At 34.3% G+C, this 27,077-nt stretch overlaps 1 protein-coding gene across 2 annotated transcripts in view; it reads left to right on the top strand.

Annotated features, from left to right (window-relative positions):
• LOC145267479 (phospholipase DDHD1-like) overlaps positions 1-27,077 on the top strand; it is a 117,300-nt gene that overhangs the window by 21,408 nt on the left and 68,815 nt on the right. For both annotated transcript variants that reach the window (XM_080123307.1, XM_080123306.1), the window contains exons 2-3: positions 21,999-22,166; positions 25,042-25,167. In XM_080123307.1, coding sequence (XP_079979433.1) covers positions 21,999-22,166; positions 25,042-25,167 — 294 coding nt within the window. The remainder of the gene's footprint in view (positions 1-21,998; positions 22,167-25,041; positions 25,168-27,077) is intronic.

Raw genomic sequence — 27,077 nt, 5'->3', positions numbered from 1 at the left:
CACTAGCACCTGCTTCACCTGGTACTGTAATGATATCACCAAGGTAACAAAACTTCTAACTTCAATTGCTTTACCATTCAGATGCGAGTTCTCATCCATCTCCATTGTCTTACACTTCTTCTGCACAAACCTGTCAGCTTCTCTCAAACTACCAGTAATTCCACTGCGCTAATTTTTTTTTTCTTTACCTCATATTGCAAATGTTACTTTTTACTTTCAAGTTAAAAATTGTAAACATGACTATATTTGAAATTATTTTTTTCTGAGAAACCTTCACTCCAACAATATTTCTCCACGCAGGCAATGCCTGGTAAATATTACTTGTTATTAACAAAGTATATCATTTTTATTTTCACATAATTAAAAAAAGAAAAAATGTTTTCATCTATATAATGATACACTAAGGCAAATTTATGTTTGTACATATGTTATCACCTTACACACCATTTAAACAAAATCTTTTTTTTAGATAGAGTAGCCAAAGAGACAATGCAAAGCAAAATATTTTTAAAAATTTCATCTGATGTCAAATGTCAGATTCAGAGTAAAATACACTGTCTTGGCCTAAGATCAAAGTGTAGTATTTGTTATCAACAATGTTGGCCCCGCCATGGGACAAGAAGTGATGGATGGTGTTTCTTGCAATCTTGGCTGTAGTATGGATGGTAGTATGGACGTCACGCCTGAGAATGAACAAAAGGATTGAATCTTTTGTTAATCAGGATTTTATTGCATTGTTCAAGCACTAGCTGAAGGTCAAAATCAGATGTGATAGAAAAAGATTACGTTCCTCGGAACTTGAAAGATGTATTAACAGCGACAAGCTAGTGTGTGAGAAGAGGAGTCAAGTACGAGTACATGTTCCCTGCTTAAGTATGGTACACATGCTTCTAAGTTTTGTCGGACACCAGTTCTTTGGGTTAGTTTTTAAGTTTAGCTTCTTAGCTAGTCGAGTAAATGAGTTTCCCCTCTCCCTGACAATAGAAAACCTCCAAAATGCCCACTCCCCATTTTTATTTCTTTTCGTCCCTGGCTTTTCTCCTCCATTTGTACTCATCTTGGAAAGACTCCACTCACTCTCTAGCCCCCCTCCCGATTTCCTTTTCTCCCACACTTAGATCCCATTGCCATTTAGAGATTGACTGGCTTGTTTTTGACAAATCAGAAAACAGTGGGCGATCTATTATTTAGAAAGGGCTGGGAAGGCCTTACTAACCAATTTTTGTCGTTTTTGTTTTTTCCTCAGTCTATTGCCAATGAAATGAAATCTCTGTATATACTTATGATTCAATAAACTTGTATTGTAAATAGAAATTTCAACTTAAATAGGACAGTCTCTGGAGTGAATGTGGTATTGTGGTGACTAAAATATTTCAAGTCAATAGTAAAATAGACAATTTTAAGTATTTGTGACAAAGAATGAACAATGATTTCATTATCCCCACTTTTGATTGGCCTTGTATCTCATTTGTTCAATTTGTAATTTTTTTATATTTGTGTGAATAAATATTTCAAAGTGTAGTATCTGTTCTCTCCAAAGATGGTAAAATATTATTGTTGGGTGTGCGTTTGCATAGAATGCCAATAGAATGAAAAAGTCACAAACTCCTACAAGGGTTCTGAAAACAAACCTCATAACCAGGTTTCTTCCAAAACTATATTAACCATAGTATCTAGATAAGTATGTTTCAGTTTGAACCAAAGTTGTACAATAATAGCGTGGGATCTGCGTTCATGATGGACGTCTATAGAATGGAAATATTTTTAAGTAGCGCAGCATTATGCAACAAGTGTAAGACCTAACTGTGGTATTTCCGCAGGTTCTGTTAGTATATTCTTAATTTGTTTCCCAATCAAAGTTCAGAAAACAGAATATGAACAAAGCCATGAATTAAAAAAAAATTCTGTATTTCATTAGTTTTATTTTTTCTGTTTTGTCTGTTTTACTCCTATTTGTCTGAACACAAGAAAGTAATTTGGCTCAAATGCAGCAAAATGTTGAAAAGAAATTGAATACCTGTACAGTTACCATATCAGCGTGGTTGTATCTACCATCAGTTTCTTCCTCTTAGAGTCCAACCTAATAGGTTTCACACTATCAACCAAACTCCAACCCCTGTCCCATCACCACAATGTTGCATCCCTGTAAATCTCTACCTCTTTTGATAACCTCTGTAAAAAACGCTTTATTATCGCAACAGCCGCTTCCCATCAATTTGTTGCTGGCAATAACCATTGATTTTTCACCAGGATTTCGATGGCAATAAGCCTTCTTAAAATCCCAATCCTCTTCCTACTCTTCCAGTGAAGGTCCAGTTAGTGCTCTTCTACCTCAGATTTTCCATTCTTCTTGACACTCCACAGCTATTTTGTGTGGTATCAGATGAGGCTGATGTCTTTTTTTTTTGTGTATGTGTGTGTGGGGCATAGTTTATAAGATTTCTTGCAGTTTCAGTTTCCTTGGATTCATGTGGTATTCCTTCTATCTTTTTGTTTTACTTCTGTTGCGGTTTCCATGTGTCTGGCTAGTGTTCCTAGTTTATGTCAATCGGTTACTGCATTCAAGGATTTTCCTTAAGATTTCAGCTGCTTTTATGATTGCTGCCTTAGTCTTTGCTTTGATTCCAATTTCTCGTAGTTTTTCATCCAGGTTTTTGGAGACTGTTTCTAGTGCTGCTGCTTTCTTTTTCGTCTTCTTCTTTGTCATCTTCATCTTCTTATTATTAATATTAATGTTATTATTCAGTGATTTAAAAAGATAAATAAATATTTTTGCCCAGATTATTCACTTAAGCCTGAGCAGTTTATGTTTATAACACTTATTAACACAGGTGTTATCAGGTGCGATGATTATTGCTGATTAACGAATATAGACACACTGTCATTATCTACATCGTTGTTGAAATGTTTTATATACAGAAGAAAATGATTAAAATAATTTCTATTTAAACAAATGTCTCAATTGGAACATTAACTTAAAACAGTAGATCTCAAATAAACAAAGCAATCGATATCCTATTAGATAGAGCGACATATTTATTTCTCTCTCACCACGAGAAATGTGGCATTAGGGTCAGAATGTGAAATTAAAAGGTTAGCGCTCCAGAGGAGGAGCACTCTGATCTTACAAAAGATGCCTATGCAGCTCTGTTGGCATTCCCTGGCACAGGCGCTTCAGGCGACAGGCGATTAGCTATAAACTAACCCTTTCTCAAAGAAGGCAAAGCCTGGGAAAGTAGACCTAGGAACTGCATAGAACCAGCATTACACTGCAATAAGCAGGGAACCTTCCCTGCAACCTCTTTCCCACAGAAGAGACGGCATGAGTCTGTCTCTGCTTTATCGTTATTTTCATGGCAAGTGCTCATCTGAGCTCCAATCTATGGTCCCCCCTGGCCTGACTTTCACAAAAAAAAACCACTCGTTTAGCTGAACCACTATCAATAATTTTCCACACTCTTTATCTGTGCCTTATCCGAAACATAGATTGCATGAACAAAGCTTCTTTCTTAGAACTGAAGAACTCTGTTCTGTTTTCCTGCTTTCCAGCTGACTACAATATGGTTGTCTTCAAGTCCAACATGAACAAATTCTTGATGAGCCGTCCCCTTAAGTAATCCAATTTACCAAATTTCCACTTCTAACAATGACTGACATATTCCCCTTGACCACTGTACACTCATTAACCCTTATCCTCGAGTGGCCTCTGGGCCTTGATAAGTGAGGACTCCTTTGTAAAGAAAAGAAAAAAAGATCATTACAGGAATGGTCTAATCTCTGTTGATTTTGGGGGTCATTAGATAGAGCTCTATAGCAATAATAAATGACAAGGTTTATTTGGAATATTCCACTTTCTTTTTTTTAGGGGTGCACAGCATGATAACGTCTGAAGCGAATACGGATAATAATATATATAGATGGTTTAGAGATCAGTCAAATGCAGATTTATTTTTTGATAAACATTTATTCATTTATAAATTCTAGTTTTCAAGTTATGAAAAGTCTTCATCACTATACACAATACTCCTTTTTTATGCAGCATTCTGTCACTTAGCCTTAGTTTTCTCTTCTTGTAGAATGTTTTCTCAATCATTAAATCATTTCTCTCCGATAGGCTCATAAGAGTAGTGGTAGATGGACAAAAATCGGAGGCCTGCAATATAAATGCTGGAGTCCCTCAGGGGTCAATCCTGGGCCCAACTCTCTTCCTGATCTACATCAATGACCTCCCTAAACACATACTTAAATCATTCGTTGACATCTATGCTGATGACACGACCATCTACGGCAACACATCAAAGGCTGTAAATGACGAAGTTCTCTCTGATTCTCTCTCCTCTGATCTCCTCACTAACGTAATGTACTTGCAATAACCCTTATCCCTGAGTGGCTTCCGGGCCTTGATAAGTGGTGATCACTGTGTAAAAAATAAAAAAAAATAAAAAATAAATAAAAAGATTGTGGTCTTATTGGGCCTAATCCCAGTGGTTTTGTTGTCCTCATAACTCACATGTGCATACTAGGGCAAAAAACCACTGGAATCAAGCCCATCCAAAAAAAAAAAAATAAAAATAAAAAATATTGTTCATATTTTCCTGATGAAAATTTATATGAGTCAAAAATTAGAATTTAAATTGTCTTAGCGTTTCGAGTGAAGACACAAAATGTTTTCTACTAATTATGTCTATCTAGCTAATAGGTGTACGGCACAATCACATTGATACACCGATTCTTGCCAGATCACTGAAGTTAATGTTGAGCCTGGCCAGTACCAGATGAGTGACCATTTGGGAAGGCTAGATGCTGTATGTACCTTCCAAGAAGGTTGGGCATGGGACCAGCACCCTCACCCCCAAAAATGAGCTCCTCGCTACAAAAGCATCTTCAAAGTTGTAGATGGCCTATGCCCCTCCAGGGACTCAAAACTATTGATGGATGGAACAAACAAGCGTTTTTGCTTTGTGAGCACATAAATTTACAGTCTCTTAAATTTCTTATTTTTCAATGTTTTAAATTTTTATCTCGATTTTTATCTTTGCTGATCAAAGGAATTGATTTATTTTAAATGTGTGTGAAATGTGGTAACGCACATACAAACATGAAATGCTTGTATGTGTTATCATGTAGGTAATAATTAAATCATTATTCTGATTGTTGTAAGCTTTTGTCCAATCACACACACACACACACCTAGGATGCACCCAAGATCCAGGGGGAGTGGATGTTGGAGTGCATTTTTGCCAGCTACTTATTCAAGGGGAGACACTTATAAACATGAAATACGAATGAGAGATTAAAGTTGTTTATTTCAGGTGAAGTCTAAAAATAGGCAAATCGTTTTTGTTGGTAACACATCAGCAGAACTTCTACTCATCTGTTTCCAACAACAAAACATTTACTCATGACTAGCACAGCTACTTGGATTCAATGCAGATTCTTATATGCTTTTATGCTTAACCCACATCGAAAGACAATGGATACTCCTTGTAAGGGTAGCGGCCGTGTAATTGTTAGGCAAGAGTTGCGCAATCCCAAACCACATCACTCCTGAATTGGCACTGCGTGAGTCCAGTAGCAAGGAGACGTCCAAGGCGACTGGAAACAATGCTGACATAAGCAAAGAGTACATATAGAACCTGGTATTCCCAAATGGTGACCCATTTTAGTGCTGGTCAGACTCGGCACCCATAAAATGGAAAATTGCTATTGAAACAGACTTTTTGGATTTAAAAAAAAAATTTTCTTTTTAATTATTTAAAATTTTAAGAATAACAATAAAAATAATTATTCAAATGTTTTAAACTTTTTTAAGTGATTGAATACAAATATAAAAAGAGTTGTCCCCCTTGAAATATCTGTGAGAATCTATTAACATTCTCACAGATGTTTTTTGTTTAATCTTACTTTTGTTTTATAAAACGAATAAAATTTATTTAAAAAAAAAAAAATGAATTTCGACTCTTTACATTCTTTTGTTTCAGTTATTTTATTGACATGAGCAAAATTTCCCTTTGTGGTGCTTTCAGTGTGACAATTCTTTCTTATCTTTTATGCAAGTAATTTTGACCTTGGCTGATGTAGGTTATTCCGTCCACTCAATTTATGGATTTTTCCGGCTTCCTAACTGGTTTTTCCTGTTTATCAGCTTTGGAAGGAAACACTTTCTCTCCATCTCTGGCTGCTCTTCTTTTTCATATCAAGCTGTTTTTTAAGTAAGAAACTATAGTCTACTAATTGAACATCGGCTTTCCTCTATCCATGATAGACTAAAAAATATTTATCCGCACAGATCCATAAAACTATGTAAATTTTATGTTTGTCTCTGTGTCACAAAGAAATTATATCATTAAACACATTTGGAAAAGACTCCAGCAAATCAATTTTTTGTTCTTTTTTTTTTTTTTAATTATTTTGTTCAGGCTGGGAGGTTGTCCTCAGCGGTTGTACATCTAAACAATATGATATAAATGCAGGAGTGCCTCAGGGGTCTATTCTTGGACCTCTATTGTCCCTAATATTTATTAATGACCTCCCCGACAAAACTGCCTCTGAGATGGGTATATATGCTGATGACACCACACTCTATAACAGGCATGACAGGAAAACAAATGAACACATAACTAAAGAAATGGCAAAAACACTAGAGAATGACCTTCAATCTGTAGTGGAATGGGGACAAAAATGGATGGTCACATTCAATGTTGCCAAGACTAAACTGGTTTCCTTCAATAATTACAAGAAACCTTCTCTGCCACCAATAGCAATAGCCAGTGACTCCCTATCTGAGAGTACATCTTTCAAACTGCCAGGCCTAACGTTCACAGGAAACATGAGTTGGAACAATTACATTGAAGACATTGCCAGGGCCGCTACGAAGAAGGTAGGCTCTCTCTACCGTGCTAGAAAACTACTGACACCTGAAAGTATCCTGTATCTCTATAAGGCACCCATTCACCCATGTATGGAGTATTGCTGTCACATTTGGGCTGGTGCATCTGCTACTAGTCTCTCGCTCCTAGATAAGGTTCAAAAGAGAGTCGCCAATCTGATAGGCCCTGAACTGGCATCTAAGCTTCAGCCTCTGTCCCATCGACGAAATGTTGCTTCCCTCTACCTGTTCTACAAATATTTTAATGGTGAATGCTCTGACGAACTGCAGACACTTATGCCTCCACGACGTAGACACCCTCGACAAACCCGACAGGCAGCTAAATCCCACCCCCACGCAGTAGAGATCCCTAGATGTAAAAGATCTTTCTACTCCAGTAGTTTCTTCCCCAGAATCGCTAGACTCTGGAATTCCATTCCAGGTCCCTGCTTCCCCAACTGTACTGACATGCAGAAGTTCAAGTGTAATGTGAACCGACATCTTGCAGACCAAATCCCAACATAGTACCCCAGTAGTTGCTGCCCCTGATAGTAGCCCCCTACACCAAAGTGGCACTGTGCCTTGTTTGGGGTGAAAATGTAATAAAAAAAAAAAAATTTTTTTTAAATGCCAGACATTCATCTGCTATCTCATACATTCCAACCAAAAGATCTTTTTAAGATTCTAACCATCTCTTTAAGTGCAATTCTTTATCTCTGTTGCACTTAATCACCAGATATATTTGTCAGGTCAATCTTGAAATTCTTGTTCATGATTCCGGTTGTTCCTATGATTACTGGAATGATGGAAATCTTATTAAGATTCCTGTTTCTTGTTGTGTTGTACATAAGACCTTCGTATTTTGTTATCTTTTTTTCTCTAAGCTATGTTTAACTCTGCATCATTGGGGACACTTCTACTACGCTTGCTTATTTCTCCTTGTCCCATTTTACTATGTCAGGTTTAATAGCACCATTTTCTAGATACGTAGCTGTAGGAATCCCATTATCATAGTAGATGGTGTATGACTTATCTCCAACTGTTTTTTTCTGGTAGATGCTCTCAGGAATTACTGCTACATTCAATAGTCAACTTTCTACAGATGAACCAGTGCAGATATTTACACACTCCATCGTCTTGGGTTATATAATAGTCTACCCCTAGCAGAACTTTACAGCTGGATATCAGGTGGCTTGCACTCTCTTCTTTTGTGTGGTAGAATCTGCATGCATTGTCATTGCTGAGACCACTTATCTTCTTAAAAGCTTTAGTTATCAAATCTTTATCTTGGGCAGCAATTATAACTCTCTCCTGATCATGGTTGAGTGATCCTCTTTTTAGCGAGTCTATAAAGCCTTTGTTATCTATATAGTTTTGGGTGAATTCATCCGGAAAATCCTTTATACTGTTACACTGGATAACATCACAAATTGATGATGTCATCTTCATCCATCAAAATTGGTTGAAGACACCAGGGAACGTTTATGACGTCATAAATGCTGAAATAACAAAAGGATGATGTAATTCATTAAAACTAAACATAGTCAAGACGTAGCCCTCCAGGTTACAGATTGTCTTAATGCTCAGGGAGTGTGTGTGTATAATATATATATATATATATATATATATATATATATATATATATATATGAATTTATATTTTATTTGTATTTAAATTCCATTCAGAAAAATATAATTTTTTCAAAACAATACATTATTCTTTAAACAAAGAATACAGAAGTAAAAACCATGGGTTAAGGAAATTGCTTTGAGTATTATATTCTTTGTTCAAATAATTTTTTGTTTTGAAAAATTATATTTTTCTTAATGAAATTTAATTATAAAAAACTATAAATTTATATATATATATATATATATATAATTATTTTTTTACTATAATAATTAAATACCTACAGACACTAGTGTTTCATCCTTTCGGGATTCTTCAGTGCAGGGTGTCACGATTACTACCAGTCGAACAATTCGAACCCCGCGACACGAGACATCTCTGGCTCGATTAGCGGAGGCCGTATCCATTCGGCTACTATTAACCGTGTGAAATAGCATTGAATTTTAAACATTTTAATTTAAATGTTCATTACGTCAGACAGACAGTGATCAAATCGTTATACGATGATCTACGCATAAGAGCTAAATTGACCAACTTTTTAATTCAACGGAAAGTGCTCAACGATAAGAAACGAATTTCTTAAAGGGGCTGTCATAATTATTTTTTTACTATAATAATTAAATACCTACAGACACTAGTGTTTCATCCTTTCGGGATTCTTCAGTGCAGGGTGTCACGATTACTACCAGTCGAACGATTCGAACCCCGCGACACGAGACATCTCTGGCTCGATTAGCGGAGGCCACCCATTCGGCTACTATTAACCGTGTGAAATAGCGTTGAATTTTAAACATTTTAATTTAAATGTTCATTACGTCAGACAGACAGTGATCAAATCGTTATACGATGATCTATGCATAAGAGCTAAATTGACCGACTTTTTAATTCAACGGAAAGTGCTCAACGATAAGAAACGAATTTCTTAAAGGGGCTGTCATAATTATTTTTTTACTATAATAATTAATTAAATATATATATATATATATATTTAAATGTTTATTTTTGAAATATGGTTAATTTCAATGTATACTATTTTCATTTAATGGGTTGAGACTGTTATGATAAAAACTGAATCACCGTTAATTTCGAGTAAAGCTCAACGTATCTATTTTATAGGTGCAGAGCATGTATAGTACAAAACTTTGTTGAAATTCAAAGACTTACATTTTTTCTTTTTTATAACTCATGTTTATTTCATTTTGGATCTCTTCATTACAGCCGTTTTGTTAATGGGATGGCAATTTTATGATGTTATTTTTCATAAAAATCTCCTTTCTCACCAACTCGTCAGATGTAATTTCCATTCGATGTTACCAACAAAAAGATAATTTTGCACATGATAAACCTGGTGCGTTCGTTTGGGGAAAAGGAATTCCATCCCCATGTTGTTACAGGTCGGCCGTGCAGTCAGGCATTGTTGTGGAGGAGAATTGAACCTTTTCTGTTGACTAATGCTGGATATTGCAAATGAAGTTTCTGATGCATTTCATTCATTTGTTGACAGTACTTTTCCGCCGTAATGGTTTTGCCTACATAAAAAAAACTGTAATAGATGAGACTGGTTGCATGACTTTCTTTTGATGCAATTTTGAAATCGGGAAGTGTTGTGGAGCTTCGTCGGCGTCTAACCACTGAACTGAGCATCTTTGGTTGTTATAAAGAACTCTCTTTTCATCGTAAGTCACTACCCAGTCAAGAAACGGGTTGTTCTTGTTGTGTAAAAGAAGGGAAGATGACACTTCATAACATCGTTCCTTTTGGTTGTTGTTCAATTCGTGAGGTACCCACTTAATAAGTTTTTTGTCTTTCCGATCTCTTTCAAGTGGTTGGAAATCATCATATACGTTACGCCTAATTCAGAAGCAAATTCTCGAACAGTTGTGAGTGGATTGGCTTTGAATAAAGCTCTTAATTGATCGTTGGCAACATCCGATGGTAGACCACTATGCTCATCATTTTCAAGACTCTCGTCGCCGCCACGAAATTTGTTAAACCACCATTGTGCTGTGTGATCAGTAGTGGTTCCTGAGCCAAATCCTTTGTTGATATCATGAGCTGTTTCAGCAACTTTTCGGCCTAGCTTGAATTGAAATAAGAAAATAATCTGAATTTTCTTTTTTTCCATCTTGTACTCAATGTTCTGAAAAGAAGTCATAATTGTTTTAAAACGATTGTAATTTAACTGATTAGATAAAGCGTAAAATGCTCTCTTTAGAATGATATATATAAAGTAAATAATAATGAAAACTTCTTAGCAAATGCATCATTTGAAATCAAAATTAAAAATTCCCCAAATCTTTCTTCACAACCTAATAGCAATTACAGGCAAAACAAGATCATGTTGGTATACATAGATTTATTTGTCAATGTAATAAGGAGAGACAGTAATTGGGGGAGGTGTAATGTGCTGTTTATACTTAGGTATTTCAAAGTCTAATACTTCTCAACAGAAGAGGGGCTTGGGAGCTAGGTTGCAAACATTTCAATATATATCAATATATGACTTTGTCTATAATTTCTATTATTATATCTAAGTTCCACCATACCTGTTGAGCCTTACACATCTTGATAGGTCTAATCTTAAAGAAGCTTTATATACTTCTTTAATCCCCTTCTAATACACACACACACACACACACACACACACACACACACACACACACACACACACACACACACATATGTATATATTGCGCCAGGGCATAGAAATTTCCAGGTTCTTTTCGGGGTGCTTTTAAATAACTGGGAGAGATGCACCTTCTGTCTACTGTTATTTAGTGATAAATAAATGCCATTAACAAACTGATCTGTTATACTGTGACAGACAGATAGGCCGATGGACTGAAACATTAAAGAGTGATAAACAAATAATTTGATGAAGCCTCTTACAGATATGTATTATCCATCTAAAAAGCATGTTTTTTTATATAAAAAAAAAAAAATTGTTTTGACACTGGTGTAGCTTTTGAACCGGACAAAACTGATGTTTACCAACGTAGACATACATACATAAACAATCAGAAAAGGTTTAATCAAAACGAACTAGCAACAAACTCACAATGAGGGTTGCTTTTCAACAGAAAAAAAATGACAGAAAAATATTCACCATGTTTTTTTTTTTTATATAATGATTTATTTATTTTTGACAAAGAAAAGCAATGGAATTTTTTAAAAGTACAATTTTTTGGTGGGGTGGGGGATAGATTGTGTCTTTTTATGAATAAACTAAGCAATCAAGATAACGACAATTTTTACAGATTTCTTATCTTTTCTTTTTAACTAGTACAGCTTTTTAGCCTACAAAAACTGATTATTTAAAGAAACTGATTATTTCTTTTTACAAGGGAATCACTACTTATCAAGGACTAAACGCTACTCAAGGATAAGGATTTATGAGTGTACAGTGGTCACTAAGGCAACAGCATAATGATTGTGGTGGGGATTGGGTAGAATTTAATTAAGAACTTGTTTACATTGGACTTGTAGATGGCCATATTGTAGTTAGCTTGAAAGTAGGCCACTCAAACAAAGTTCCACAGGTAGCAGTTCTAAGAAAGAAGCAGTGTTCATGGAATTTGCGTTTAGATTTGAGCTCAGATAGAGAGTTAAGGAAATTGTTGATAGTGGTTTGTAGCTAGACAAGTGCTTTTTGTAAAAGTTTGGCAAGGGGGAATCATAGATCCAAGCTCAGATGAGCATTTGTCATGAAAATAACGAAAGAGCAGAGACAGGCTTGTAATGTCTCTTCTGCAGGAAGAGGTTTCAGAGAGGAGAAAAGGGCATCACCTACTTGGTTTCAAAGCCGGTTTTGAATTGTTAAGGCAGGATAGGGTGCCCTAAGCAGTGCCTCCCTAGATATGGCAACAGTGCTCTATTTTAGAACATATTTGGCTCTTACACAAGTAGAAGATTGTATCACAAGCGAGATACCTTCTGGAGTGGTAGAATGATGCAATCATTTTTCCAGCAACCTCGGTAACAGAGTTGATGTAAGTCTTCCATTTTTGGTCAGGAGTGAAGGTCAGACCCTGAAGCTTATCAAAGTGAGAAGCTTCTTCGAGAGGAGAGCCATTCATATCAATTGGGGCCAAGTAGTGATCAGAACGTTTATGGTTAAAAGCTTGAAGCTTGGTTTTTGGATGCATTAACATTAACCAGTCACCTTTTACTCCAGTGCACCAGACATTCAATGTCAGAGAAGAAAGACTCAAAGAGCTCATGGTCATTGTTGGCCTTTGAAGGGTTGCCATAGATGGTAATATCGTCTGTGTATATGATGACAAATGAACTTCGAATGTGATCAGGACGATCATTGATGAAGATAAGAGTTAGGCTAAGGATGGATCCTTGAGGCATGCCAACATTGATACTATGAGCTTCAAACTTCTGCCCATTGACGGCAACTTTATAAACCTATCTGAAAGAAAAGATTCTATAGTTGAGAAGACATTTCCAAATATTCCATAGCTAGAAATCTTTATGCCAAACCCTATCAAATGCCTTTGATATGTTAAGAGCTATTGCTCTAGAGAAGAAATCCCCATCAATAGATTCACTGATCCTATATGAAATTACAATAAGTACATCAGCTGTGGATCTTGCAAATCAGAAACCATATTATCACTAAGTAGGTTGTTTTTGCCAAAGTGGTTGGCAATTTCTCTGTTTAACACGAATTCAAGAAGCTTACTCATGATACACCGAGGACTAATTGGTCTGTACTGAGATGCAAAAAACCGATCTCTAGTATTTTTAAATACTGGTCAGATAAGTGAGGTTTTTCAGTGTGTTGGGAAGGATTTATCCTTTAGGCACTGATCGAACAGCTTTATAAGTATGGGTGCTAGTTCTGATTGCAGCTTTCTGAGTACTATGACTAAAATATTGTCAAGACTAGTCGCTTTGCTGGTATCAAAGTTCTTGATGAATTTGACAACATCACAAACAGGTATGGATTAGGTTTCAAAGAGTTTGGTTTTTATTCGGTTCAAAAACTCTACAACCCTTTTTTTTTATTTTTAACTTAAAAATTTTTCTTTGAGAATTTTTTTTTCAATAATTTTGTAGCTTTCCTTTTGGAGTCCGTGGAGAAGAGGAGGTTGGTATTCTTGTTAGGGACTATCACCAGGAAACCTTCTCTCGCTGCTGAGGGGGGGGGGTAATATCTTTAAAAAAATCCATAGTTGTTTTCTGCTTCTCAGTCTTCTGATTGATTAGCACTTCGACATCTTTCGACTGTTTACTTAAACGGACAAAAGATGCTGAACATAAAGTCAGTTTTGTCTGCTTCAATAGCTGTACCAATATCAATTATCCATCCCCACCTCCTTCATGTCTATCACACAACCACAGCTGTTGTATTGTGATAACTTAATAAACTGTATGAAGGATTTATAAAGATAGTTAATTGTGGAATATAAAATCATGAATATTCCAGTCCTCTTTTATTTTAAAATATTGACTTTTCTCTATTTCATAACAAAAAAAAGGAAAAAAAAAAAAAAAACTTCACTTCAAAGCAAAACAAATTGAAAGGCCCTTGATATTTAAACATTAAATCCATCCTGGGATTAAGATCATGTGATCAGCTTAAATCAAGGTTAATTGTCTCATTAAACAAAGATTAACAACTCGCTGTTTCTGTCTCCCACCTTCCCGGCCCTCTCATTTAGAGATTTGTTATAAAAGTACTTTGAGGGCAAACCAACCTTTTTTTTTTTTTTTTTTTTTCTCAGTTTTCGGCTCTTCAATCAATTATCTTGATTCAGTTTTTTTTCTTTCGGTTTCTTGAAACTTGTTTGCAGTTTCAAGAGTTTAAAAAATGTCTTGACTCAATCAAAATTGCAATGTTTATTTTATCCATTAATACAAGGTGGAACGATAAAAGTGTCGCCCTAAAGGAAACAACACTAAAGCTTTATTTTAAAACTTTTATTGAAAAATATCAATTCGGTTAACTTGACTAAGTAGTAGAGCTGACATTTATTCAATGTAGCCGCCTTCAGCCTCAATCACTGCTTCGATACTGGTCCAGAACTGGGAGCATGCCTTTTCTACAAGCATAGGCAGGAGTTTGACAAATACTCTGCAGATGGTGGCGATTAGGCTAGCTTTGGTGTTGTGAGAGGTCATGTTGGTGATGTTCTCGATGTATGACCAAACAAAGTAGTCCAGCAGGTTCAGGTCAGGGGAAGGGGCCAGTGAGAGAAGGGTACAAAGTCGTAGCACTAGGTGTATCAGAATTTTTGTAGGAATTTTTGACACCCCTAACACGAAACTGCGAATAAAATATAAAAATCTCGTAATTTCTCTGTTAAAAGTAGGTTATTTATTTTCTTTATGGATTATACTTCTAAAATAAACTATTAAAGTTGTTTTAAAAGTAATAGAAATATTTTTTTTTTAAACAGTAATGAATTTTCCGAACTCAATATTTTTCAATTTTTAAACTTTAAAAATCTATCAAAATTTTTCTATTGATTCTATTTTTACGATATTTTCAGGGTCAATGTGAAATTTTATGTTCTTTCCAATAAACCGAATATAATATTTTAGACAAACGTTTTTTTTTTAAATTCACGCCCCCCCATTTTCAAGTTTATATTAAAAAGTAAATAATTAATTTACTCACCGAAAAGTAAATAATTAATTTACTCACAAATTGAAGAGAAAAGGTCAATAAATAATATATTCAAATTTAAAGCAAAAAACAAGTAGTGTTTTTTAGAATTTTACCTGTAAAGTTTGAAGTTTAATACCTTTTTTTTAAACCACGTTATTTGTTTTTTCTTTTTTTTTTATTTTAATGGAACCTTGGTCCTCACTCCTTTAATTGAAAAAAAAAATTAGGGCTTGAATTACATTTTTCGAGAAGTTATAAGCTTGGAAAGACAAGGGGTCGAATAATTCACGCCTCCCATTTTGAAATGTCTATTAAAAAGTAAATAATTCATTTATGTACCAAAGTCTTATATATCACAAATTGAAGAGAAAAGGTCAATAAATAATATATTCAAATTTAAAACAAAAAAAAAGAACTGTTTTTTAGAAATTTACCTGTAAAGTCCGAAGTTTAAAACCTTTTTTAAAAAAAAAACACGTTTTTTTTTTTTTTTTTTTTTTTAATGAAACCTTGGTCCTTGCTCCTTTTAATTGAAAAAAAAATTAGGGCTTGAATTACATTTTTCGAGGAGTTATAAGCTTGGAAAGATGGGGTGAAATTATTCACTATTTTCACAAAATTTCTGACACACCAATCGTAGCACTCCTGGAGCCATGCCTGGGTCTCTTTGGATTTGTAGGCCGGCACCGAGTCCTGCTGCTACACCCAGGATCTGCCGGCAGCAACCTGATTGTACCAGGGGATCACCACACTCTTCAGCACATCCAGGTACACTTTGGTGTTGCCTTTTAAGCCGACTTCGAAGATGTGAGGTGGCATGATGTGGCTCTCACTTGAAACCATGCGAAAGACCATAACCGTACCTGGAAACTTTGTTTTTATCATCCCTGAACACATCCCTCAAGTGTTGAACTGTCCGGATTTGCATTTTGAGGGTGTTGGCAATGGTCCTGTTGTCATGACCGGTTTACATCAAATGGAAATGGAATCATGTCGCCTTTACTAGGGTGACAATTTTATTGTTCCACCATGTACGTTGTTACAAAATATACATTTTTAATCGTATTTATAGTAATATGAAATCAGCAGAGTCACTTGGCATTGTGTGATATATATATACATATATAAAGGGTGATGATTGCACCAAATCTTTGACCAAGGACATATAAGAATCTTGGTATTAAAAGATGAAAGAGGGTGAAGAATCTTATTTAGTACCAAGAAATGGGGACCTCCAAGATTTCAAGTACCCAATCTCTATGTCCCTCAACCCCTTTTGACCTTTTGTTTCTCTCTATACTACCTTTTTGCAAGTTCTCCCATCAGGCTATTGCAATAGCCAGATGGATCCTCATGACAGGAAAATTTTGTGTAGCCTAATTGCCATATATATATATATTGTGTACAGAAAGTTGTTAGATGAGACAAGTCATTGGTACCGGCGGTTTCAAACCCAATAATTAGGACCCTTTTAGATACCCATATCAAGCTCCCTTCAGCCAATACTCAGATGAGTATTGGCTGAAGTGAGGTTGATATGGGTACCTAAAACAGTCCTAATTATCGGGTTTGAAACTGACGGTACCAAAGACTTATCTCATTTAACAGCTTTCTGTACACAATATATAAATACTCTCTTATTTTCGGATTTTCCTTATAAGTGAGCACTCTGCTGGATTTCTTTTTCCTTTTTTTCCAAAAAAGACCTAATTTTATATATATATATTTTTTTAAAAATATTTTTAATAAAATAAGTGAAACATGCATGGTCCCCCATGAGTGCACAGTGAACGAGTCAGAAAAAAAAAAGTTTAGCATTTTATTTTTCTACATAGTTGCCACTATTCTCAATGCAATTTTGCCAGCCTCTTTTGATGCTTCAGTCTGGAGCGCACTTTGTCACTCTCATCTCTGTCACCACTCTGAAATCAACTAACCCATCTCCTGTGTTCACATCAACTGCATCGGCTTCGTAAATGCTCAACAGACGCCCGTAAATGTTGAGCGGTTCAGTTTTTTCTACATGGAGGAATTCAATGACGCATCTCTGCTTTTGACGCATATCCATGACAAGGGTTGATTTCTTAGATTCTCACAATATCTGAAACAGAGATATGAAATTTCAGGTCATGAATGCATAAGTTCAGTCATCATAATGCAATTTGCAATCCTCTCTAATCTATTTTGACTATAAAAAATAGGAGGCATTACTTTTGGCATGTCCTTCATCTATAATATAAATTTCACCTGTCTGTTAGTGTTTGTGTATGTATGTATGTATGTATGTCTCGCTAAAACTTTCGACATATACAACCAACACTGACAAAATTGGTATCATTTGAAAGCTCAGTCTCCCGGACAACAAATATCCAAAAATTGACTAAAATCATTCACTTTTTTGACCGTCAACTGGGCCGTTTTTCACAAGGATGTGTCACTTTTTTCGTTGACATTTTGCAAAGTCATTGTACGCCTTGCAATGACTAACCTTATTTCAAACATCATTTGTGGTGGTGGGACAGGGGCTAAGTAGTTGCCATTTTTACCTTTGTACAAATGCAGAGTCTGAACAATCTAAAACTTCTTACAAATATAATCGCAACATTTTCAATCTATATATATATAAGCGAAAATGTATGTATGTATGTACGCGTTTCCTCGATGTCCACAAAAGGCTTCTTTCAGAGAAGCGCTTGCTCGGTTCACAACTTCTTAAAACTTTTTATATCATCTATAAATTGTAATATCTGGAGCTCGCCTGTCTATTTAATTTTATTGACTTTCAAACGTTAATTATTCCACATTTCCCGCATCGGCACGCGTTACATTCAGTTTTCGGTATAAAAAAAAGCGAAACTCGACTCTAATCACAAGCCGAAAGCCAGTTGTCTCAAGAGAGCTAAGTAACGTTTTTTTCAATGTCGACTTTGTCATATCAGACTGTAGCTTTCATTTCGCTCCTGCTAATAAACAGGGAGCGGGTTTTTAAAAACAAACAAACAAACCGATTTATTCACCTCATTCAAAACTGTCCCGCACAAAATGCTTACTGCTGAATACCTATCGCCGTCACGTCAATCAAAAATGCGCACCTGTTTTTTTTAACACTTTACTATTTTCCAACTGCGCGTCATGAAGGCTTCGTTTTTTTTTCACGGGCACCTGTTTTTTTTTTTCACATTTTCGGGTTTTTTTCACATACCCTGAAAAACACCCGGGCAACGCCGGGTACCCCTCGCTAGTAACAATAAAACTCTTTATACATACATGTGCAGGGTATTTATACATATTCTTTTATAATATAGTCTGACATTGCTGTTTCTCTTCGCCACGATTCATGCTGGAAAGACTGATACAGGGAAATGTTCACCGAGTTCTCTTCATGGTTTTATTTACAAAAAAATTTTTTTTTTATATAGGAATGACCACTTATCAAGGCCCAAAAGCCACTTGAGGATAAGGGTTAATGAATGTCAGGTAGTCGCTGGAGACAACAGCGTATTAATAGTTAGTGGTGGAAATGGATTATTTAGGGGATTGCTCAACAAGTAACTTGTTTACATTGAACTTGAAGACAACCATACTGTAGTCAGGTGGAAAGCAGGCCAGCAGAACAGCTCCACAGACAGACAGTTCTAAGAAAGAAGCTCTGTTCATGGAATTTGTGTGTAGATTTAGGCACAGATGGAGAAACTGTTTATGGTTGTAGGTAGAGAAGTGCTTATTGTGAAAGTTTGGCAAGGGGGGAAACTATAGATTGAAACTCAGATGAGCACTTGCCATGAAAATAATGATAGAGACAGGCTTGCAACATCTTTCCTGTGAGAAAAAGGTTGCAGGGAAGAGAAAAGGGCATCATTTCCTAGGTTTAGAAGCTAATTTTGAACTTTGTCAAGGTAGGATAGGGTGCACTGAGTAGCCCCTGCCCATATATGGCAACAGTACTCCATCTTAGAATGTATCTGACTCTTATACAGATTTAGAGAGAGTAATGTTATCTTAGCTAATTGTTTTATTTAACTTTACTTTCTAACTTATTGAAATGAGGGACATTGGCAGACAGACATCAAAGCAACATTTGACTTAGATTATTCTACACTGTTGGCTGTGTCTTGTTCGCATGGCTTTCTGAGAGAGACTGTCATTTGTTATTGTTCAACCCTATTTTGTCTACAGCATTTAACTTGTTGCTCTTACCTTGTCATCCATCTTTCATCAACTCTGGAAACGATTCTGTTTTACAGATCTGGGTTATCATCATGCACTAAATGTGACCCTTGTCAAAGTTTACATAAACTAAGTTAATTGTTACTGACATAGGGTCCCTAATATGTAGCATAATGTCGTTTTGTGATAAATGAAAACTAATGGAATAATTATTAGATCACGCCAGCTAGTCCTTGAGCGAAATCTTATTATCTCTTAAAAAAAGAGTCTGAAAATGACACAGAAGCTGTGCTTATTCATATAAGGTTCATTTCAATAGCTAACACATTGAATCTTCTTAATGTGATTTATAACACATTAGCTATTTTTCTTTTAATTACTGCTCCAATTTTAAAACGGACTGAAACACAATTTGATAATAGGACAAAAATTATATTCTCATATAAATTTTCAATTTTGATTTTTTTTTTAGTGAAAGACAACTTAAAACTGTATATTAAGCCAACCATATTGACAGATAACCCATTTTTTTTTTTTTTTTTTTAGATGGAACTGTTTTATATGCATAGAGAGATAGACTATCATGTTCATTAACTTGAAAACATAAACATCAATAATTAAATCAACAGTTAGTATAAATAGTGACCTACCTTTAAGTAAGCTGAAAAGAAACCTGTTAATGACACAAGAAAAAGAATTATCTATTATATAATGGACTAATGTCTGTATGTCTAGCTAAAACTTGAAGAATACGCAACAAACACCCACAAAGTGGGCATTTTTTTAAATTGGCATAATCCTCTCTCTCTTTCTCTCTTTCTTTCTCCCTCTCTCTCTCTTTCTCTCTCTCTCTCTCTCTCTCTCTATATATATATATATATATATATATATATATATATATATATATATAATGTGTGTGTATATATATATATATATAATTTTTTTCAAAATTCATTATTTGGAGGTCAAATGCTTATTTATATCATTTAATGTTATCAAGATGTGCTCATATCTTTTAATATTATCATGTAAAGGGAAGTAATTCTGATTTTTTCAAAGTTATTTCCCTTAGTTCTACTTGAGTTATACGTGTGTATGTTCTAGAGAGAGGAAACTACTGTGTGGAGAAAAAAAATGGGGGTGGGGAAGAGGAAAGAGAGAAGAATAGAATTTTCTTTTTTATTTTAATTTTAGTTTTTATTCAGTTTTCACCCCAAACAAGGCACAGTGCCACTTTGAAGTAGGGGGCTACTATCGGGAGACATAAGTTGTAGGGATATGAAAGGAGATGAGCAGCAAGATGTCTGTTCATATTACACTGGAACTTTTGCATGTCAGTACAGTTGGGAAAGCAGAATCATAGAAGGAAGTTTCAAAGTCTAGCAGTTCTGGGGAAGAAACTATTGGAGTAGAAGGCTTTCTTACACCTAGGGATCTCTACTTAGAAGGGGTGGGATTTATCTGTTTGTCGAGTTTGTTGGGGGTATTTATGTTGAGAGGGTACAAGTGCTTGTAGTTCGTCAGAGCATCCACAATTAAAGTACTTGTAGAACAGGCAGAGGGATTCAACATTTCATCGATGGGACAGAGGCTGAAGCCTAGTTGACAGTTCAGGACCTATCAGGTTGGCGACCCTCTTTTGAACCCTGTCCAGGAGTTGGAGGCAAGTAGCAGATGCACCAGCCCAAATGTGACAACAGTACTCCATACATGAGCGAATGGTGACCTTATAGAAGTACAGGATGTGAGTAGCTTTCTAGCATGGTAGAGAGAGCCCACCTTCTTCGCAGCAGCTTTGGCAATGCTCTCTATATATCTATTCCAGTTCATGTTCCCTGTGAACATTAGGCCAAGGAGTTTGAAGGAAGTACTTTCAGGTAATGTGTTTTTGGCTATTGCTGTTGGTAGTAGAGAAGGTTTCTTGTAATTATTGATGGAAACAGGCTTAGTTTTGGCATCATTGAATGAGACCATCCATTTTTGTCCCCATTCCACTACAGATTGGAGGTTTTCATCTAGTGTTTTTGCCATTTCCTTAGATGTTTATGCTACACTTTTGCTCTGGACAATGCCAGGTAACCCGGCTAGTACATTTATAAAGAAAAAAAAAGAATACATTTTCTTTTACATCAATATCTTATTAAAATAGTCCCCCCCCCACACACACATAAAATAAATGACTTATCACAAGCTATAATTGAAGACAATTGTACTATATTTACCCATTTTCTACTCACTAAATTGACTGGTTTGTAATACCTACTTCTAATGGAATTTTTGGCTTCTTTGGCTAGTTTAACATGATGCGAAAAAATTCCGTTTTTAATATTATTTTTGCATACCTATATCCACTCTTGCTGTGTGACTAATTAAATAAATGAATTTTTATTCTCTGAAATAAAATTTTATTCTTATTTGAAAAGTATATTATGTGAAGAGTACACATCTTGATCATCACTGAAACCCAAGTGCGTGTTCTTTCAAGTCAAAATAATTGCTGTTAAAAAAGGAAATAGTTTTCTAAAAACATCTTTTGAGCAGGTAAAGTGTAAATCCAGAAGAATCCTTGCTTATTCAATGCATCGTAAGAATAGTCCAAGAAGTGTCAGTTTTTAATGAATCTTTTTTAATGTTATAGATTAATCTATGCAAATTTTCTTTTTGTTCTCTGTATAATCATATTCTTCATTTCTTTTTATTGCATCTATTTAGGTGATACTGCAGATGTTATCCGCGGTGTGTGGTTTTATGAAGATACGTGGCAGCCATTGGATGAAGAGACTGCTGTCCACATTGAATCAGAACATTTAGCCAAATTTTTTGGTCAAAATTTTCAGATCGATTCAACAGACCCTCTGAATGTGAAACTCACCAAACCAGGTCTGTGTTGATGGGAAGAAAAGAGTTTCGTTTGTTTTCCTTTACATTAATTAAAAACAAATAAAAAAAAGTCTATTTCTTTTCTCCCTTTCATTTTTTCTCTTAATTTGACCTTTGTATCTTTTTTCTTTTATTGCTGCTGTTTATTTTATTGTCTCTATTTATTGTCCTCTCTTTCTTTTATTATTCCCTTTTTTTATTAATCTCTTTCTTTATCAACCTCTTTCTTTTATTGTCCCGCCTACTTTTATTCACCCTCCTTCTTTTATTATCCACTCTTTCTTTTATTTCTTTAATCTTTTATTGTCCTCTTTTTTACTGTCCCCTATTTGTTTTACTGTCCCCTGTTTGTATTACCGTCTCCTATTTGTTTTACTGTTTCCTATTTCTTTTATTGTCCTTTCTTTGATTAACCCCCTTGTTTTTTTATTTACCTTTATTTCATTGTCTCATCTTTATTTCATTGTCTCATCTTTATTTCATTGTCTTATCTTTATTTCATTGTCTTATCCTTATTTCATTTTCTCATCTTTATTTCATTGTCTCATCTTTATTTCATTGTCTCATCCTTATTTCATTGTCTTATCTTTATTTCATTGTCTCATCTTTATTTCATTGTCTCATCTTTATTTCATTGTCTTATCATTATTTCATTGTCTTATCATTATTTCATTGTCTTATCATTATTTCATTGTCTTATCATTATTTCATTGTCTCATCATTATTTCATTGTACCTCATTTCTTTTATTTTCTTTTTCTTTTATTATTTCATTGTCATCTCTTTCTTTTATTTTCCACTCTTTATTTTACTGTCTCATCTTTCTTATATAGTCCTCTTTTTCCTCAATTGTCCTCTCTTTTTGTTCCCTTTTTAGGGGAGAAGCTTGTATCCTGTTTATGTAGTTGGATTTTTACATCTGTATCCATTCTGTTAACGTCCCATCCTATTTATCCTGCCCAAGGACGGACTGATGATCTCACCTGGTATTGGGCCACCAGGGGACGGAGGTGTTATACTTTTATCTGTACCTCTCTTCAAGACAAGTCACTAGTGTTTATACTTTAAATAAACATCCTACTTTTATCACATTATTTATTTCATCTTAACATATTCTATTGGCCTTGCTTGATAAGATGTCATCAAGTTTCAGTTGAAAAGACAAACGTCTTCTCTACAATTTAAACAAACTTTTATTCAACAATATCGTCAACAGGAAATATAGTTTTGAAAGTTGTTGCTAGAAACAAACTAAGGAATTACGAGTTTTGATGTAGCAATTTTGACAACAATGTGTCGAGTTTAACCCCAGAAACTAGGTAGGTTGAACCGAATTCCTCCAAAAGAAGAAGTTTCATAGGAATATCAAATTCATAAGCGGTTTCAGTCGCTTGTATATCCTCATTTGGGAAGATGACATCATTTGGTTTTTGTTGTAGATCTTGCAAGGAGGTGTGAACGTCCTCCTATATACAACACTTGGTATTCCCAAAGGGTCACCCAGCTGCTACTGACCAGGCTCAGTGTTGCTTAACTTTAGTAATCTAACAAGAATTGGTGCATGAATGTGTCACTACACTAGTCAGAACATGTTTGTGTTATTCTACTGAACCACCTACTAATCACTCTGCAAGAAATGACATGTAAGTGTAAAAGAAAATAACTCAATTACGTAACTGTTACAAAACATATTGTAACATGTCAAAAAAATGTTACAAAACATATTGTAACCTGTCAAAAATATGTTACAAAACATATTGTAACATGTCAAAAAATGTTACAAAACATATTGTAACATGTCAAAAAATGTTACAAAACATATTGTAACATGTCAAAAAAATGTTACAAAACATATTGTAACATGTCAAAAAAAATGTTACAAAACATATTGTAACATGTCAAAAAAACATATTGTAACATGTCAAAAAAAAACCTTTTTTTCAGTTTTTGCTTAAAAAAATATAATTTCTTATTTTACTATAATTACCTTTAAATATTGTTTATCTTTTGAATTTATTAATAAAAATAAACAAAAAAATATTTTGTTCTGTCAATCCCATCCCACAAAAAATTATGCAATTAATAAAAAAAAAACCCAATCATGTTGGAGGCATTGTTTAAATTGAAAAATATGGAAATATTGAATTCATTACAATGCATTTAAAAAAATTTTAATCTAAATTTGTAGAAGTAAAATTTTGTCTTCAGAGATACATTTTTTCTGCACTCTATTTTTTATGATATCATTGCAGGCTATGATAGCTTGTGCAATTTCTGGTGAATAACTCCTTAAATTTATGAACAAAGCATCCATCACACTAGAATAGTAATTAAGAAGATTCTGTTTATTTTAGAAGCATGATGAAATGTGTTGCATTAAACAAAAGTGCATAAAAAACTTGGTTAAAAAAAGAGGGGGGGGGAGATAACAGACATGATTAGTCAATGTAATCTTCTATAAATATCCCAAACACAAGCGAAATAAATATGAATTGCCAGGGCAAACAATTTATAGAGAGATGTATGGATGAATACAATTTATTTTGATATTATTTTGGAACTTTTCTGTAAATGAATTTTATGGCTAGTAGAAAAAGAGATGGCTAGCTCTATGGGTTCAGTGTATACTGCAACCAGAAGATAAAACTACATCAGTGATGTCAAATATATGAAAAAAGGGATGGAACATGTTCACCTAGCTTAAAGCTAACTACCAGAAAGAGGATAAACTTTTGTTTATGCATGGTGTGAGATTTTTGTACTTCGAGATAGAAGAGTTCATTCTCTGTTTATAGTATGTTTCAAGGGAAATAACTCTTGAATATACTGAAATAGAAAAGAAATTAAATTCTTTCCATTTTATTCTCTTTTAATAGTTCATCGAGTCGCCTTCACTGATTTTCATGTCGAATGGAAATTACCCACAGAGGTTTACATGTTAAGCGATTCAACACCATCCAAAATTGTCCGCTCTGTCAGTCAGTCACTAGGATTTCAAAAAAGTAAGTCTTTATTGTTTGTATTTATCTTTTCATTAATGATTTTTTTTTTTTTTTTCCAGATTTTATCTCAGAATGTGTGCTTGCTTGTTTCATCACCCACGGGCTTTCCATAAAATCAAATGTCAATCATAATCATAATGTTTTTGACATTTTATTTTAAAATTGATTCTCTGTGTCCAGCTTGGTTTGGCTTTATCAGATGATTGTTTTTTGGGTTTTTTTTTTTAAGCAGAATTTTCTAAAACATGGAAAAATAATATTAAAATAAAATCACAAAAAAATACAAATGTTTTTCTCCGTTGGATCATTTAACTAAGAACAGCAATAGCACAACGGTGCTAATTCCTTGGTGCAAGCTGCTTTTAAAATGACATGGTCAAAATGATATACTTAAAAAAAAAAATATTAGACATATATTTATTCATATGTTCTATGTATAAACCTTTCATTTTTATATTTTAGTAAAAAAAAAAACAAGAAGATTCCTCTATTAAGGTTTAATTTAAGAATGAGAAAACGTTTTTTTTTTTTTGTTGTTGCAATATTTTTGGCCTACTATAAGTGTATGATTACAAAGATTTGGACGATTATATTAACAGCCAAGGGTGATAAGAACAAACCAATCAGGTACCAGAATCGCTTTATAAAATATACCAAATCTTTTTTAATTCTTTAGTCATAACTTTTCATTGGGTTAAAGAATTATGTTTCTATGATTCTGACTGGATTAATACTACCATTTATATTTTTTACCTAAATAACTCCTTAAGTCTGTGAACAAAGCGTTCAACATACTAGAATAGTAATTAAAAAGATTCTGCTTATTTTAGAAGCATGAGGACATGTGTTGCATGAAGAGAAATTGTATTCAAAAAACTTGATTCAAAAAAGAGGGTGGAGATAGCAGACATGATTAGCCAATGTAATCTATATAATTATAAAACTCAAATGACCTTGTAACGAGTGATGTAACCCACTTTCCGGTTTACGTCATCTGGTTGCACATGCGCGCATAAACATTAACCCATAACAACGTAAACAAATAAACATAAATCGCTTCTTTTGCAAATTTTGACCTGTGCACTGAAATATTAACGTTATTATTTTCAAATTATTATTTAACATGGGAAAAGTGGGGGTGTTTTGCAACTATTCTTTATTACAACTATACTGTCGCTATTTTCTTACAACTAAACAACTTTAACCCGTTGACAAACATAAGAACAATTGTAGTAAACCAAGACTACTAATACTCTCTAACGTCCCTTTTCCTTCCTTCCTTCCTTATTTTTTGTTTACATTTCTAGATACAAAATAGTTGTGTGAATGTGTTGACACATTTACTAATCTGTTTCAATATTAGTTTTATTTTATTTTATTTATTTAGGTTTTATTTTTTTGCTTCAGGTTTTATTAAATTTTTTTTAGATTTTAAGTTTCTATAACTTGGTTGAAGGATTCCAATATGGGTTTTTCCTTCTTATATTTCTCATCAGTAGGTTCAGGTGCATTTTTGCTGCTAAATGACTTTCGCCGGTGTTCGATTCGTAGGAAAATCATGTTTAATTTTAGATTTTTGAGCGATTATTCAGAAAAATAAATAACTTTACACAAATAAGGAGGATTTTTTTTTCATGTTTGAGTGATCCATCCGTGATTTTTCATTTTAATATATTTTCATAGAAATGTTTCTGTTATGTCAAAAAAAAAAAAAAAAACTATTTTCTTTATGTCACAAGTATCACGCTCATACATGAATTCCATAGCTAATATAACATACTGACCCAACGAGTCATGGTTAGTCTAGTTTTATATAAATCTCCCAAACACAATTGAAATAAATATAAATTGCTAGCGCAAACAATTTATAGAGAGATGTATGGATGAATAGGATTTATTTTGATATTATT

Source organism: Euprymna scolopes, chromosome 4, assembly GCF_053919585.1.
Source record: "Euprymna scolopes isolate OS-2025 chromosome 4, ASM5391958v1, whole genome shotgun sequence".
NCBI lineage: Eukaryota > Metazoa > Mollusca > Cephalopoda > Sepiida > Sepiolidae > Euprymna > Euprymna scolopes.
Note: the sequence above shows the minus strand (reverse complement) of the source record. Positions and strands in the feature narration are given on the sequence as shown.